A 15,998-nucleotide genomic window follows, 5' to 3' on the forward strand; every position below is an offset into this window, starting at 1 on the left:
GTTGTTGTTGGCAAACTGAGTTTTTGCTTCGACAAAGTGGTGAGCTGTTGAACAAGGACTCTGTTTACGTGTTACTTCAGGAGAGCTCTTAAAAAAAATGAGGGTTTCATTTTCACTGTTTGTCATATCCAGAAAATAGTGTAGGTGCTTTAATCAAAAAAGAAAAAAAAAAAAAGAAAAAGGAAAAGCTAGCTCTAAAGGCCGAGGAAAAGCTAAAGAGAAGGACGCCAATGCGTTCTTCTGCCTCTGCAGGATCTCTTGCTCTAACATTTCTCAAAAAGAGGTTTAGCGCTCTACGACGCTCTTCAATTTAATTTTTCAGTTGCCCCATTTCGGCAGCAATTGTAGAAAGCCTGTTTGTAATAGCCATAGTGAAGTAGAAAGCAACGGGATATGGTTCGCATTGAATTCATTTAGGTGCTATGGTAACTTTTTTAGGTGAGCCGGTCAGTCCCGTCGGTTTTAATTTGGGGTGTATGTCCTGGAAATGATCAATAGATTGGAGATCTTTTCTTTGTGCTTTCAGCTGTACGTGCAATCGAACACGACAACATCGTTAAAGAAATAATATTTTATTTTTAAGTAGGATCAGCCTAATAGTAACGGTTCATCATATTTTCTTCATATCAGTCAACTTCAAAATAAAAAGATGGCTTATTTTCTTTTTATGACTCTACTTACTCAAGTAGCATAATTGCATCATGTCCTTTCACTTCTTTCCTTGAATCTTTTTCAAACTTTCTCAAATCTCTGGCAATACATCCAACATTTTATACACCATCTGCCACATTCTCCATTATTTTGAATTGCTGACTTGTTCAAATATTAACACTACTTAGCTTTTCCGTAAGACACTTCTTTACCTTTGTAAGCTTGCGGTGTGATGGTAACAAATGTACCCTTTTAGGAGTTCTAAGCTCATGTATATGAGCCTTCTCAAAGTCACTGATACACCATTTTTTACTTGCTTTGTTAAAGATGATGTTCAACATTTCCTTACAACTCATACGCTTTATTCCGCATTTCTTTTCTTCCATGGTCGACGAGTATTGCCTTATTATGTTCTCATAAGTCTCATATGTTTTTCCATGGAACATAAAAATTGCTTCCCAGTCACCTTACTTCTCTTAGTTGAATCCATTCTCACACTAAAACCAACAGTATTTGCATACATCTCATTGTAAATATAATAAGCCTCATCTATTGATTAAAATTCCTAACCAAGCTGAAGTACGTTTTGGCTCATCGATCTACAACATTCTCATTCGGCTCTTGTAACGATGGTTCACCCATCATAAAGTTGTAGTATCATATTTCAAACTCAATTATAAATTGAATTTCACCTCAAAACATAATACTAATAAAAAGCTTTGACGGTGAAACAGAGAAAGAAATAGAAAATCACATGTTGGGGTTCACTACATTGATTACTTAGAACACCAGGTATGAAATCATCAAGAAAAAAACTACGGGTCCAACCATAAAATCGTCAAGAAAATTGGTATGGGTCCATGACTATAGAAACCATTCACCAAATTCAACCAGAAAAAAGCCTAAAAGCAAGAGAGTAAAATTTGAGAAAAAATACCTTCAAAACAGACCAGTCTAATGATGATGAAGATGAAACAAGAATGGTATAGGGGAGGCTTTGAGGGATCGTAGAACCGTAGATGGCATATAATGAATTGAGATGAGGGAGGAACCGAGGAAGAAGATAAAGAGGGTAACCGTGAGTCTTTGGTTGACTGAGGCTATGTGGCCAAAGAGACGTGATTGGGTAATGGGTCACAGAGAATTGAGTTTAAATTGTTCTGCGATTATATCGGTATGATCCTTTCATTTAAAATATAACTGTTGTCGACATTTTGTCCTGTTTTGTTCCTTTATTCATGTCCCGCAGGCCGCAGGTGATCAGTGTTGTTACCATATATATTTGATTGTGTTTTGTTTCTAATTATATTCATGTTAGTTCTTCTTTTTCTTTCTCTTTTTAATTCTTTAATATCAAAAAAAAAAAATGAAGATCAGTTTATATGTATATATGAATTTATTTATATTTTTTGTCAAAATGTATAGTCTTTTTTTTGTTTGAATGTATGGTCTGATTTAGACATCGTAACGTGACATAATAAAATATTACTTTATATATTTTATTTTCATAAATTTGATGTTATATTCTCAAATTATAAATAATCACCACATGTTGGAATATGTTTAAGTGATATGTCATAGAAGAACTTGGAATGTCTAGAATGGGATGCATAGGCTGGGATTGTGGGTTAAGTACTTGTTTCAAAATTGTAGGTTAGTACATAGGAATATGATGTTGTTGACTAGTGGTACATATAATCAAAGATGTCGAGATCAGTTCATATATCTTATCATAGATTAGTCACTGTTACAGTGTGTCGTTTTCTTCCAAGTTGAAAATGTCATTGTTAGTTCTTTGTAAAAGAGTAGTTTATTAAGTGGTCAACTCCTGTGATTTTGTGAATTATAATAACAATAAAATAGGATTTTTTTTGTTTTTTGTTTTTTAAATAAAAGGCTGGTGTAGTTGCCCTCAAGCTTCGATTAATGAAACTGTCGAATACAAGGGGGGGGGGACATTGAGCCTAAACCCCTGATAACAATAAGCATCTAGAGAACGTCCTGAAATCATAACCAGACTCTCTACTAAATAAATGTATTGAACCAGACATCAATTAGCAAAGAGTGCACTATTGGCTACACTATTTGCTTTGACATAGCGGTGACATAATTGAAAGATAACTCGATATGTAACTTGATTACAATGTAGCATAATTACCATAAGCACAACTTTCCTACTATGTTGCTGCCGAAGGATAAATCTAACGACACTTAGATTTACCCGTCCACTAGGCAGTAGAGACCATTTGACGAAGTAATGAACTCGCCGCCTACCTAGAGCAGACAAGACACTTTGAGTGCTCACACAGGCATTCAGCCCGACTAGCCCTGTAAAATAGATGCAAGGATTTATTACGCACCAAAGGCGTGACAACACTAACCAACAAACATAGCTAAAATTAAAAATAAAACAAAAAACCAAGTCAGCCTAGGTCGGTCCCAAAAGAAGATCCCTAGCCCACGCTTCAGCATAGGAAGCAAGGTAAATGCACGCTGCCAGCCAAGCCTGGCCCAATCCATCACCAGCCAGTCTCGGTGGATCACCACCTGCTCCGCCTCGCCTGAAACGCTAGACCGCCACCACCATCATGCCGGAATCACCCTCGCGCCGTGGATCCATGCTGCCTCTGTCAAACTGCCCCGACCCCAGATCAGATCCTAGAGATCTGACCCAGATCGGAATAAACCAATAACGCACTCCACCACCCAGCAGCCTCCGAGGTCGCACTGCCAAACCCTTCCGCCGACAAGACCAGAGAGGAACAGACCAAATCCCAACAGCCACCTTGATTTCACTTTGCCCCACCCTGCAAACCACCACCAAAGACCCCCCGATACGGACGTAGATCGAGGAAGCCAACTCACTCTAGACCCACATGGGGCCGACAAGGCCTGTCCGACGATGGCGAGAGGGCACGTTGCCGGACAGGGATGAAAAAATGATGTTAGCTCTCAGACGGCTATTTGCTATTGAATCTACATCTCCTTTTTGTTTAATATGGGGTTAAAATAGGGATTTGATGTGCGATTACTTGCAATCTTGCATCATTAAATTTTTTTTTTTTTGTTATTTAGACTCTTTATTTTATTATTATTTTTTTTTTTTAAACCCTCTCCTCCCCACCCTTTTTATGATCTCATGATGCTAGTAGTTTTAGAATATGTGCGCTCCACAATGTTGAATTTCTAAAAAATCAACAAGTTACAGCTCATCGGTGATTTGATTCTTTATGCGAAAATGAACACCATAGTAATCGATAATTTATCACCATACTAGTTTTTTTTTTTCCACATGTTTAGTTACTCAAACAAATCATATTGATTTAGGTTACATGGTAAAAGGTAAATAATTTAGAAAAACTCTACAAGGCATAAATGCATCAAACCATATATGGAAGAAAGGAGCAACACGGAAACTTTGGAATCATGGGGCTATAGTGAACTACAATTAGTGGAAGGGTACCAGCCAGTCAGCCACAGCTGCCTAGAGAAAGTCAATCTAGCTAGATTCTAGTTTCATTCCATTCTTTAAGAGTTTAAGTTACTAAATATTAAGGACTAATAAACAAGTTTGAATGTTCGTTGCAAGCCTCCATAGGTGTCAAATTCTGCATCCTGCAAATGGAATTTCTTCTGATCTTTTTCGCCTTGTTTAGCTACGACCTTTTTCCTTCGTCCTCTATCAAACAATTAGGCAGAGACCAGGAATGTTAGTTAGACTCGGTGCATACTACCAAAAGATAGGATGCGTGCAATAAACGAGCTGCCTAATTGTTATCAATATCTTGATTCTGCTTCGACATGTCATTCTCAAATCTCAATATAACACAATTGAATCCTTAGAAGAGAACATGTATAGGAGATCTCCATTTTCCCTCGAACGATGCAATAGGATTCAAAATTATGACAATTTTTTTTTCATCAAATACAAGCTGCTCATAGTACATTCTATGCATTCTTGAACCATACAAACAAAGGCAATTAGAGAAGATGGCACTTCTATTGCAGCCAAAAGATAAAGCAGTTTTTGTGTCTATTATATTATTATTTTTTATCACTCGAAGATTGCCAACTAAACTCAATTTAGTGGATAAAACAATTGATTCTCTCCAATAAAATGCTAGTAAAGATCTTAGATTCAAGAATATTTCTTCTGACGTCTATGCGAAGATGATCATATGGTGAGGAATGATAGCGGTGAATGTGAAGGGACTCTTGGTTGCCACCTACATTTGGTAACCTCTCCTCTTCACTCCCAAGCCGAAACCTGCGAGGCTGGTATTTTTGTAGCTTTTCACCATGGTTGGACTGATGTTCAGCTACAGAGTGACCCTGCCTTTATGGTACTGCCCTTACTTGGATGAGTGAAGACAGTTGTGAGATATGTCGGATAGATTGACTGAAGGGACTATTTATCTACTTTCAATTATAATCATGTTTGACATAATTATCATGAAGTAAACCATATACTTGAAAAAAAAAAAAAAAAAGGTTGAGAAACAAGGCAACAATGTAGCAGCCAGAAGAGAATGGAAGGCAAGAAGGCCCAACCAGACCACCGGCTAAATAGCAATCATACAAACAATGAAACAATGAAGCAAAAGAGAATTTCTACCATTCTAGCAACCCAGCTCCCAAAAGGAAGCAGAAGCAAATAGCAACAAGTAACACCGTAACAGACACCTCCAAGGCTGCAACCAGTCATGTTCATGTATCATATCACCAGATTTGTGTCATCCTGTAAACCCTTTTATCATATCAGCGTCCGGCTAGAGAAGACTACCGTAGATAACAAGGCTACAGCTGATTTCATTCTTTCACAACAAAATAATATACTATATCACCACTGTAGCATTACCCTCATAAACTGGTACTGGAGGAACTGAATTAAAGTATCTCAGTCAAGATATACTGGAATTATCCTTGCTTCATTCAAATTAGAAAAAGCACGCATATTTTGAACAGAAAAGGTCAAACAGACCAGAGCATATGGTATCATCATTGAGCAAAGATCAATGGTGAAGCTGCATCCTTTGTTATGTGAATTCGAGCTCTCTCTGCCTGTTATGACAATTAACCACATAAAAGTTGATACATAGTGATAGAAACTATAAAGCAATCATCTTTCAGAGGATAAACATTTTCACTATTACCTCTTTTTCCCAATCACATCTCATGGTGATAATGATCAGTATCAAGGTTTGAACCACAGTTCCACAGATCATTCCAGCCCACATGCCCTACTTATTTGTTCCAGACAGTGTAAAATCAAGAAAATAGACTATTATTGCGTACCATTTAACAACACAAAAAATTGCTTGTATATTGAACTTTGCAGCTTAGTCATGTACATTTCTACAAAATCGTAGCACTGGCATTTGAACATATGAATTGAGATGCGTTGTTAACGAAAGGAACATACCTTGATACCAAACATTAGCAACCATCCTAAAACAACCCCAACAGGCATGCCAACCAGGTAGTAGCTACCTATATTTACAATAGCTACTATTGCTTGCCGACCAGATCCGATTGCTACCCCTGTTAAACAAAATATGACCGTAAATGTTTCCATGAGATCAAACATTTCTTAGAGTGAATATCTATTTTTCTGTTCTAAGTTCCCTACCTGAGAGCACTGGTTGAATGCAATTGAGGAGAATAGTGAATGCCAACAAGACTGATAAATCATTGACCATAGCAATAACAGGAATGCTGGAGGTAAAGATCATTGCAAGCTTCTCATGGAAGACTATTATTATTAAACAAAATAGAAGTCCCACTGCTAGGGAGGTCAAGACTGAAACTGTGGTTGCAAATTTTGCACCTTTTGCGTTGCTTGCGCCAAGTTCATTTGCTACCCGCACTCTGGATTAAGAAAATATTAACTAATCACAAAGGAGCAACAAAGGATGACAAATTAGATGTCTAAACTCGTTCAATCATCCGTAAATGAAACATCTGATTGTGCAGTTCATATACTATAGAACTGTTCTGATAATCCTAAAAGACTGTCCCTTTAATTAACTCTTACAGTCTTACATGAGAATGTGATATCCATAAGTAATGGAAATTTAATTGCAATATATGGAACACTCCTCAAGCACTTATGCAATGATTTGGGCTTATCTAGGAATTTATGTGGTATAGAATTTAATAATAAGACTGATAATTCTGATCCATCTTATTCATTTCTAGCTTTTAGCTAATTCCTAAGTTCAGAGAGGGACTTACAACCAGTGACCACATACCCAACTGCTGCCAAAAATCCTAGTGGAATCATGGACTCCCAAGCATAGATACTCATGCTGCAAAGACAAAGCATTACTAATGCTGTAATACATATATGTGTTGTCCATCAAAGAATTTGCGGAATTTGAAGAAAGCGTGAAGAAATGAGACAGGCTAAAGAATATAAAGTTAGTAACACTAACCAGATGGAAAGGGCATCAACAGCAATCTCGGTGTTGTGCATATACCCAGACACTATCACCAAAACTCTAAAGTAAAAATTCTCCAATCTGCAACACAAAATGCACATCTTTCAATAAAAAATAATCACAACATAATCAAAGGAGAGAACAGAGGGCAAGCACATACAAGAGCATGAACCCAGAAGCCAAAGAAAGCTTAAAGAAATCCCAGAGCCCAACAAAAGCTTGAGCTGAAAAACCAGTCCATGTTTCCGAACACCCACCACAAACAGTGTACACAAACAAACCCAAAACCGATAGCCACCAAGAAAAACCAATAGTAAGAGCAGTCCCAACAATCCCAATCCTCAACTCATACACAAAAACCCAACTCACAAACACATGGAGGGCCAAAACCCCTCCAGAAACCCAGGCAATCACTCCAGTCTTTCGCTGACTCTGCAAGAATCTCTGCAGTGTCAGCTGAAATGGGAAGCTCAAGTGAAATGGAATCAACCAGAGGGCAACTAAACCAGTCTGCTCGGCCACGACCTCGGACTGTCCCATGAGTTTCAACAATGGCGTAGCAAACACAAATAGGGGTAAAAGCAACACTGCGCAGAGAAATAGAACTACCCAAGAACGCTGCAGATATGTCCCCAGCATGTGGTACTGTTTAGCTCCGTAGGCTTGACCACACAGAGTCTCGAGCGCGCTGGCCATGCCGAGCTAGAAAAAACCCATCAAAGATCGGAAACTGAGATTTTGAAAAGCAGCGAAACAGAGTAAGGTTTTCAGTTACCATGAAACCGAAAGTAATGGCGATGATGACGGTGGTGGCGATGGAGATGGCGGCGAGGTCGAGGTCACTGAGGTGGCCAGCGAAGGATTGGGTGACGACGGTGACGGAGAACATAGCGAGGCGGCTGAAGATGGATGGGGCAGCTACTTGCCATAGCTTCTTTGACTCCGACCAAGTACGTTCGATCAGATTACCGTCTTCTTGATGATGGTGTGGGATTAACAGAGTCAGAGGATCGTCTTCATCTTCCCTCATTGTTCCGACTCTGTTTTTTCGAGTCTGCCTCGGGTTAATTAATCAAATGGCCATGTGGAGACCAAAAAGTTGTCTTGAAAGCCATGATATCAATCGAGTGGTCAAGAGTTTCTAAACGCAGAGCCGAGAGTAGGGTCTGTATAACGTTGTTGCTTTCATCAGTTCAAACCCTTTCGTTTTTATTTTTGGGTCTGAATCACTCACCTTTTAGATCCAACTCTTAATACGGCCACGACTGTTCCGGCCGGAGGAGATGGAATGGCTGATCATGATTGTTCGGCTGATCGTATGTTACATGCTATAAGCCCAAAATACCATAACGCACAATTTTTCACCCGTAGACATTTTCAAATCGGTGGGCAAATTGCCCTGTCATCTTCTGAATCTTCTCCCTACATCCATACTCAATTCCATTGCCAAAAGCCCAAAACAGACCCCTCCTATTTGTAGTGAGGTTGTAATAATTTGAAACCAAAGACGTAGCTACACATAGACCAACTCACCAACTCAAATTTTAGAAAAACATTAATTTATATAGCTTAATTTTAATTTAAAAAATTAAATATTAAAAAGTAGCTCACCGTAAATTTCTAGCTCAGTCCTTGATTGCAACCAAAAGAAGCAAACCCATGTTTTGATTTGAGTTGGCTAGTGCTCGGATTCTAAAGGAAACGTGAGTTTGTAAATATCAGTGATTGAGTTTGAATGATCAAGTTACAATTTTCATATATCAGTGATTGAGTTTGAATGATCAAGTTACAATTTGCTGACTTGAAGAGAGCGATACAAAATTTTGGATACATTCCCTCAAACAAAATAGTGTTAGAATGAAATTCGTCATGGGTTCTAACTTCTAAGTTGTAAGCCACGTAAGCAAGTTAACGGATTCGATTCACGAAAAACTAATGGATTAGACCTATTGGATCAAAAGTGCAAGTGCAATGGTATTTTTGATAATTTAAAAGAGCAGAGACTGAAATGATTTTACCCTTACCACAACCCACGCACAATTCACTTGCCATGACGGTAGACTTACCCAAATATATTATACTCATTGAAAGCTGGCGTTTGGAGAAAGATTGAATCCCCTCTCTTTTGAACGAGATACTTCATTGGATTGTCTATGAATTCACGCAACGACTAGCTATTATTGCTTTTGATTTGGCAAAGGATGAATTCCGGAAAATGAATAATATTTTCCAGTTTCTTGTGGAGGAGGAGGAGGATCAGGAAGCCTGTATGTGATGCGTTTTCCGCAACAGGATATTTGCTATAGCGTGATTGACTCTGCTGATGTTTGGGTTATGAGAGGATATGGCGCCAGTGATTCATGGGCTAAGTTGTTATACCTTAAACCTTGAAGATTTGCTTGGATGTGAGCCAATAACTAGTGTTGTTGAACCAATCTATTTGGTTATGGAAACCAATGTTTTCAAATGCAAAAGCGAAGGCGAATGCGTCTTATTAGTGCCTCGCGAGGCGAGTGCCTCAAGGCGATGAGGCGACCGCTTTTTCCGCAAATATTATTCTACTATATTACATTTATAAATTATATTCAAATACATAAAAATATAAACTAATAAATATATTATCAGATTATTGAATTCTTTGGGCTTTTGGCTTTGAATATGTAAATGGGCCATTATCTTTTGCATGTTACCTACCTATATTGGATTGGCCCAAAGAAATTTTCAGAAAAGGGACCTGTATAAAACGACGTCGTTTTGGCTGAAGGAAAGGAGAAACAAAAATACACGAAAAGAATTACATGGCATGACACCTAGGATTGATTTGACAAATAGGTGATGTGTGTAGGTGACATGGCATGACACCTAGGATTGGCACGAAAAGAATTTTCTCAGACGAATTCGGGGTTTCTGGCCTAATTCATTGTGGGAGTTTTTGTGGGTTTCTAAAACTATAAACTACAGGAGTTTCAGAGAGAGAGAGAGAGAGAGAGCGAGGGGTTGAAGAAGAAGAAGAAGAGAGGAGCAGAGGAAAGGGGGAGGTCGAATCTGGTCCGTACACGTAAGCGGACGAGACTTCAAGGTGCGGTTCACACTTTGCGAGTTTGGTTGAAGGAGAACTTCAGAGTCAACAGATCGTATACTTTTGGAAATCAAGACCGTTAAAATTTTGTCTAACGATCATTCCACAATGTTTTTTTAGGAGTGTGCTCTTGAATTTTAGCTGATATCCCAGCCCTCAATTCACAAAAAAACAAAACCTCCAAATTTGCTATTTGTATCTCCTCTCAAAATTTTTGCTATCAAATTAATTACTGGTGTTTATACATGATTTTGGTAGACTAGTTGTTTGCCTCATGTTTTAAAGTCTGAGCACGTTGCTCTTGTTTCAATGGATTTTTGGTTTGTTGACCGGCCTTTTTCTTTTTGGCTGAAACGACGTCGTTTTTTCTGATTCTATCGAAATATATGTTGTATAGAAAATTGAATTCCATCAAGTATTTTGGGATTGCAAATAGCAGATATCTAGAGTTAACCAATTTCAATATCTTATCCTTGGGAAGCCATTGACAACTGATTCTGAGATCAGGTCATAAAAAGCATGGACTGAGATCAAACCTTCCTTATGCTGCCTTGTTAGGAGATCCATAACAACGAGCTCAAAGCAATCAGCTTGGACGTCAACCATTATCCTACTTAAACAAATATCTTCGCAATTGTTGCTACTATTATATATACGATTTGTGCACCTATTGTGTGTATGAAATGAGTAAAAAGAACCTTGCTTTGTTATGAGATTTAGATCAATTAAGTAATTGTTTACAATATATTTGAAATCATTTTTCATATAGTAATAAATATGTGCAGCCTATCAGCGGTTTTGGCATGGCTAAAGTTTTGGAATCTGGGGATGCAAAGTTTAAGCAAGGCGACTTGGTTTGGGGAATGACTGGCTGGGAATGGTATAGTCTCATCACTTTCATTCAGTATTTGTTTAAGATTCCCACCACCAATGGTGGCACCGATGTGCCTCTCTCTTATTATACTGGAATTGTTGGGGGGTGTGTGTGTATATATCTATATATATGCCCTCCTCCCTCCCTGCTGCCCCTATTATTTCAATTGCTATTGCTATTACTACCACTTTTTAATTCTTCTTCTGCAAAATTGCCTCTGCTTGAAACAAAAAGTTTGCATTATCTTTGTATGTCACTGATTGTATTGGCTTCTTCTTATTTATGCTGAATGGTACTAGTGAATCTAGTGTCAAACCCTTATCACTACTACAATTCTTAGCAACAGGCACGTTCATGATTCGTGGGTCTGAGGGTCAAAGGCCACAGTCATACGTGTCTATAGAGTAAAGCAACTGTGCAGCCACATTCTTTGTGGTCAGTGCTCTGTAGAGCAGTTGCTATTGCCCAAACACACACAAACTCTTCAAACGTGACGTGATGGGTCCCGCAACTGATGCAAGTGGTCAGCTTCTTTTATTTTATTAGCACAGGCCACATTTACTTTCTGTTCGTGTCTTCATAAACAAATATATTAAAAAAAAATATTGTTGATCAATTTTGGGTTTATCATTTTTCATAGCAAGAAAACTACATATTTGATATTTCCATCCCTTTCCATCAACTGCCACAAAGGAATGCGTACCAAACAGCAATACATAGCAAAATAACTCCAACGAAGTTCATTAAACCAGCAATCCAAAGACTTACACACTGGAACATTTCTACTAAATGACTTGAGCATTTCTACTAAATGACTTCAACTTCTGGTTAAGCTCCGGTGACGACTTCAACTTCTGGTTAAGCTCCGGAGACGACTTCAACTTTTGAAAATTCTGTATATAAATGGAAGTTCTAAATATGATATCTAAACAAAAAGTTGTTACTAAAATATAAAATAGCAATTACAATGAAACATATGAGCTCACCAGAAATCCAGTTGCAACATATCGACTGGAGTTGCCATGAATATAACACCACCTTCAACTTCAAACTTTTCTACTACTTGGTTAATTCCCTATATGAATATTACACATTTTTAGTATGAAAATATACCTTCATTCTCTGTCAATAAGTAATACAGTAAGAGATACAAAGCTCTTATAATGGCAATATAAGAAAGCTAATCAGATGAAGTCGTCCAAAGCAAAACAAGCATATAACATTTGAAAAGTATTGTACAAAATATCACACATGAAAATATACTAAGTCATGTACTTACAAATCTTGCAAATAGCTAGATTACTTCAGTAGCAACTTCTTTGTTAAACACCTAGTCAAACCTGTAAGGCAGGAAATGGATCATATGCCACATAATATGAAGTAATTGTAGAAACAAATGGAATTCACAAGTACAGACTTTATGTATAAAGTTTCCAACTTCTGTAACTCGAGTATAATTAGTCTAAGTTGAAGCACACAATAACACTAAACGAGTCATCATAAAAAGGCAAGTCGGCAACAAAATGCATCTGACTCAGCTAAGTTCAGCAAAGTCGTACTTGTACATCTATGAACTCCAACTTACCCTTTGGCCATCTTTTTGAGCAAAAAACAAATGATTAACCTGGTTAACATATATAAAAGACAAATATTTACCTAAGTAAACTGTGGTTCATCATCTGATTGGATGCCTAGCATACTGAAAGTACAAAGTTCAAACTGTCAGACGAAATATATCTATAACACATAAACTAAGTGCACAAGTTAATAAAAATCAAACGTATGCTGCAATTAATATCATCGAATTAGTGAGGTAAAATAATGCTTATCTATCAAAAAAATCTTACGTCAATTTATGCCTGGCTAGTCACTGGACCTTGTGAACTAGTTTTCCACTGCCGAAAGAATAGAGCTAGATAAGAACAGCCATGTTTCTTATTAGAAAATTAAGTGCCCAATTTTTGAGCTACAAGGATATTAAAATTGGTGTTAGATTACTTATATTGTTACAAAAGTAGAAAAGAAAAAAAAACTAGATATGACATAAGATCTGCAACAAAACCAGTAGACCCACACTACCAAAAAATGCTTGATAAGAACATCTACTTCTGTAAAGCATATAACAAATCAATTGAAACTTAATTGCACACCCAAAAACCATATGAAAATCAAAGTCGAAAATCACACAGGACAAGCAAAAGCTGTGAAATTGCGCAATATACACATGTGAAGTCCATAGCAAGAACAAGCATATAACATTGAAATGTAGTATGGTACAAAACATCACACATGATAAGATATGATGTAATTTACTTGCAACTCTTCCAACTTGATCACTTCAACTAAGTACTGATAAACTCGTTCGCAAACCTGCAAATCAAGAAATGGATCAGAGGCCATACCACCTCAACAAAATGCTTCTAATTTGGCTAAACAGAGTTATACATTACACATCTATGACCTCGAACTCACCCTCTGGCCCTCTTATGTGCTAAGAGAAAAAAATTTAAATAAACTGTGGTTATCATTTGATTGACACGCCCAGCCAACCAGCAAAAATAGAAACATATGTATATGAGATTTTTTAACTCATAAAGATAATACGAGTATCAAACTCCACGGGCAAAAGCCTTATTTTATATAGATTATGTTGGAATCCATATATGTAAAGAGTAACAAGTTCTAAATGATCAAATTGCCCAACCTTCTCTAATGATGTGTAAGATCCAATGACCCCTGATTTGTGATGTCCTTACGACAAGTCCTTTCTGCAAACAAAAATTCAGACCCAACAAGGCAACAACAACAAATAAGAAATCACTATCTGGCTTACTCATTTACTCTATTACAATGCTAAAGACTTGGAAAGTACATTGACTAAAGATAAGAGTACAACATCTCTTGCATCAACAGAAACCAATTAGGCTTCTCTTTTGTTTTCCAACTATCTGTCTTACATCTATAGATAATAGAAACAACGAAAGTTAAAGTCTTAAAAGGAAAAAATATAAATTGCTAACCATTTCAGCAAAAATCTATTGGATAACAACAAGAAAATACCCAAGACCCACACAAATTCACATGACTTATAAGGTCAGAACCCCAAACCCAACACAATTTATAAAAACATGACTTGAAATTGTTTAATTAAAACCCACCAGCCTTTCTCATGTTTCTGGAAGAACCCAGCATACTTTTAGGGAAGGTAAAGAACAATGTTGAACCTAGTTTGAAATCCTAGTTACTAATCTAAATTATCCCAACTTTGCCTAATCCAGTGATCATAAAAAGAACTCATCTTTTTTGAAAAAATATGAAAAGTTACATTCTAAGTTTCTAACCTTCAAAGGTTAACCCCAAAATTTAGATCTGCCTTACAAAAAGGGGCATGTAAGAGCCTAAAAACAAAATCAAGAAACAACCAAACATAAGAAAAGAATCAATTCCCTAAAGTTAACAAAGAAAACCAATTTGTTGCACCTTTCTTACAGATCTGAGATTTCAGTCTCGCCATTTAAGTGAGATGAAGCCAAACACATATAGAGACCATCCGTAATAGAAGGTCATAGCCGATACTCTTGAAGCCCTAACAATGAGCAGCGGATTGCTAATTTGATAGAGAGAGCAAGTGGAAAAGTACTGCTGTTGTTGCCATGGACTGGAGATGGCTGCAACATGAGAGAGAGAGAGAGAGAGAGAGAGAGAGAGAAATGAGAAGAAGAATAAGAAGAGTGAATGGTTACCACGTGCAAAGATAAAGTCTGATTCTCGGGTTCTCGGTTACCGCACTCCCAGTGGTTACCACGTGGAAAGAAAAAGAAAAAGAAAAATTACCGTTCCAATTGAAGTTGAAAGTGCGGTAACTTGCTCTGGTTCTCTATTTGTAACAGTAAAAGTGGGCCCCAGTGGTAAGAAGAAAGATAAACAATTGCGTAGGCACGATTATAATCAGAAAAGTGGGAATCTTTACTATGCTAAGTACTAACCGACCAAAATCTCCACGATTAACTTCTTCGTGGCTAAGAGAGTGTGGCCTTTGCCCACATTTGTAGTAGTGTATTTGTTTGAACAAAGATATTTTACATTTTGATTTCTATGATTGCGGCTTTTGTTAATTGTCACAATCTTTCCAAAACTGATGTTCCAAACTCCACATTGCTTTTCAAATTTAGTAGTGTGGTCTGGCGGTAAGAAATTTATTCAGCATCAAATAATCTTGATGACACTGGTCATGCAGTAACTTAACTGCCTTTTAGCATCGTTCTCTACTTAAATGAGTTGGAGTAATCCGTCATAATAAATTCAACCACTTTTGATCTTTCATTTGCAGTCCTGTAATGCACAATGTATGTCCTGCGACACTCCTGCTTAATGCGCTCAGGGCTCATGACATGTGTTTGCTTAATGTAGGTATGCGTGGTTTGACTGCCTATGCTGGTTTTTATGAGATCTTCTCTCCTAAGAAAGGAGAGACGGTCTTCGTTTCATCGGCATCGGGAGCGGTAGGTCAGCTTGTTGGCCAGGTGCTATGTTGTTGGGAGTGCTGGAAGCAAAGACAAGGTAGCAATTACTACTTAGTGATTACTGACTGAAGTAGTTCCTGCGGTTAGTCTGCAGAATTCTCATGCCTTTTGGAATTGTAGCATGCACACTCACTGTTTAATTCACAGAAAACTGCATCCAGTGACTTTGATCAAGTCATTATGGCGATTGTACTCTTTGAATTGACTTGTTTTGTTTCCTGTTACCTTTTTAATATTATATGTCATTTTGCGTGTTAAGGTTGATTTGCTGAAGAACAAGTTTGGCTTTAACCAGAAAGTCAGTAAAATGGATCACAAAAGAGGTGGACTAAAGCATGCACAAGTTTGGTTTATGGGAAATAAGTGAAGGTTTCACTCTTCAATACTTTCACAACAGAGTAATTGAAGAGCGGATGCAGACGACAACTTTT

At 37.5% G+C, this 15,998-nt stretch overlaps 1 protein-coding gene, 1 long non-coding RNA gene and 1 pseudogene across 10 annotated transcripts; 1 reads left to right on the forward strand and 2 right to left on the reverse strand.

Moving 5' to 3' along the window:
- Positions 1-5,143: 5,143 nt before the first annotated feature.
- On the reverse strand, positions 5,144-8,456 carry LOC133707038 (protein DETOXIFICATION 27-like). Of its 2 annotated transcripts, none has more exons than XM_062132583.1 (9): positions 7,867-8,456; positions 7,252-7,793; positions 7,086-7,172; positions 6,903-6,959; positions 6,281-6,519; positions 6,074-6,192; positions 5,805-5,891; positions 5,633-5,712; positions 5,144-5,389 (listed from the first exon to the last, which is right to left on the reverse strand). In XM_062132583.1, exons 1-8 carry the CDS (start codon positions 8,119-8,121, stop codon positions 5,650-5,652), a joined length of 1,449 nt encoding a protein of 482 aa, XP_061988567.1. In that variant the 5' UTR covers positions 8,122-8,456; the 3' UTR covers positions 5,144-5,389; positions 5,633-5,649. The 2 variants fall into 2 exon arrangements, with proteins under 2 accessions (XP_061988567.1, XP_061988565.1); XM_062132581.1 differs by having other exon boundaries at positions 5,144-5,533.
- Positions 8,457-10,973: 2,517 nt separating this feature from the next.
- Positions 10,974-15,998, forward strand: LOC133744242 (2-alkenal reductase (NADP(+)-dependent)-like; annotated as a pseudogene).
- On the reverse strand, positions 11,698-14,768 carry LOC133742067 (uncharacterized). 8 transcript variants are annotated; one of them, XR_009862347.1, is made up of 8 exons: positions 14,525-14,767; positions 13,749-13,812; positions 13,358-13,414; positions 12,892-12,939; positions 12,701-12,743; positions 12,324-12,384; positions 12,031-12,119; positions 11,699-11,937 (listed from the first exon to the last, which is right to left on the reverse strand). It is a non-coding gene; the product is annotated as an uncharacterized LOC133742067 (long non-coding RNA). The 8 variants fall into 8 exon arrangements; XR_009862345.1 differs by having other exon boundaries at positions 11,698-11,937; positions 12,701-12,939; positions 14,525-14,768; XR_009862346.1 differs by having other exon boundaries at positions 11,698-11,937; positions 12,701-13,010; positions 14,525-14,768.

Source organism: Rosa rugosa, chromosome 4 (assembly GCF_958449725.1).
Source record: "Rosa rugosa chromosome 4, drRosRugo1.1, whole genome shotgun sequence".
NCBI classification, from domain to species: domain Eukaryota; kingdom Viridiplantae; phylum Streptophyta; class Magnoliopsida; order Rosales; family Rosaceae; genus Rosa; species Rosa rugosa.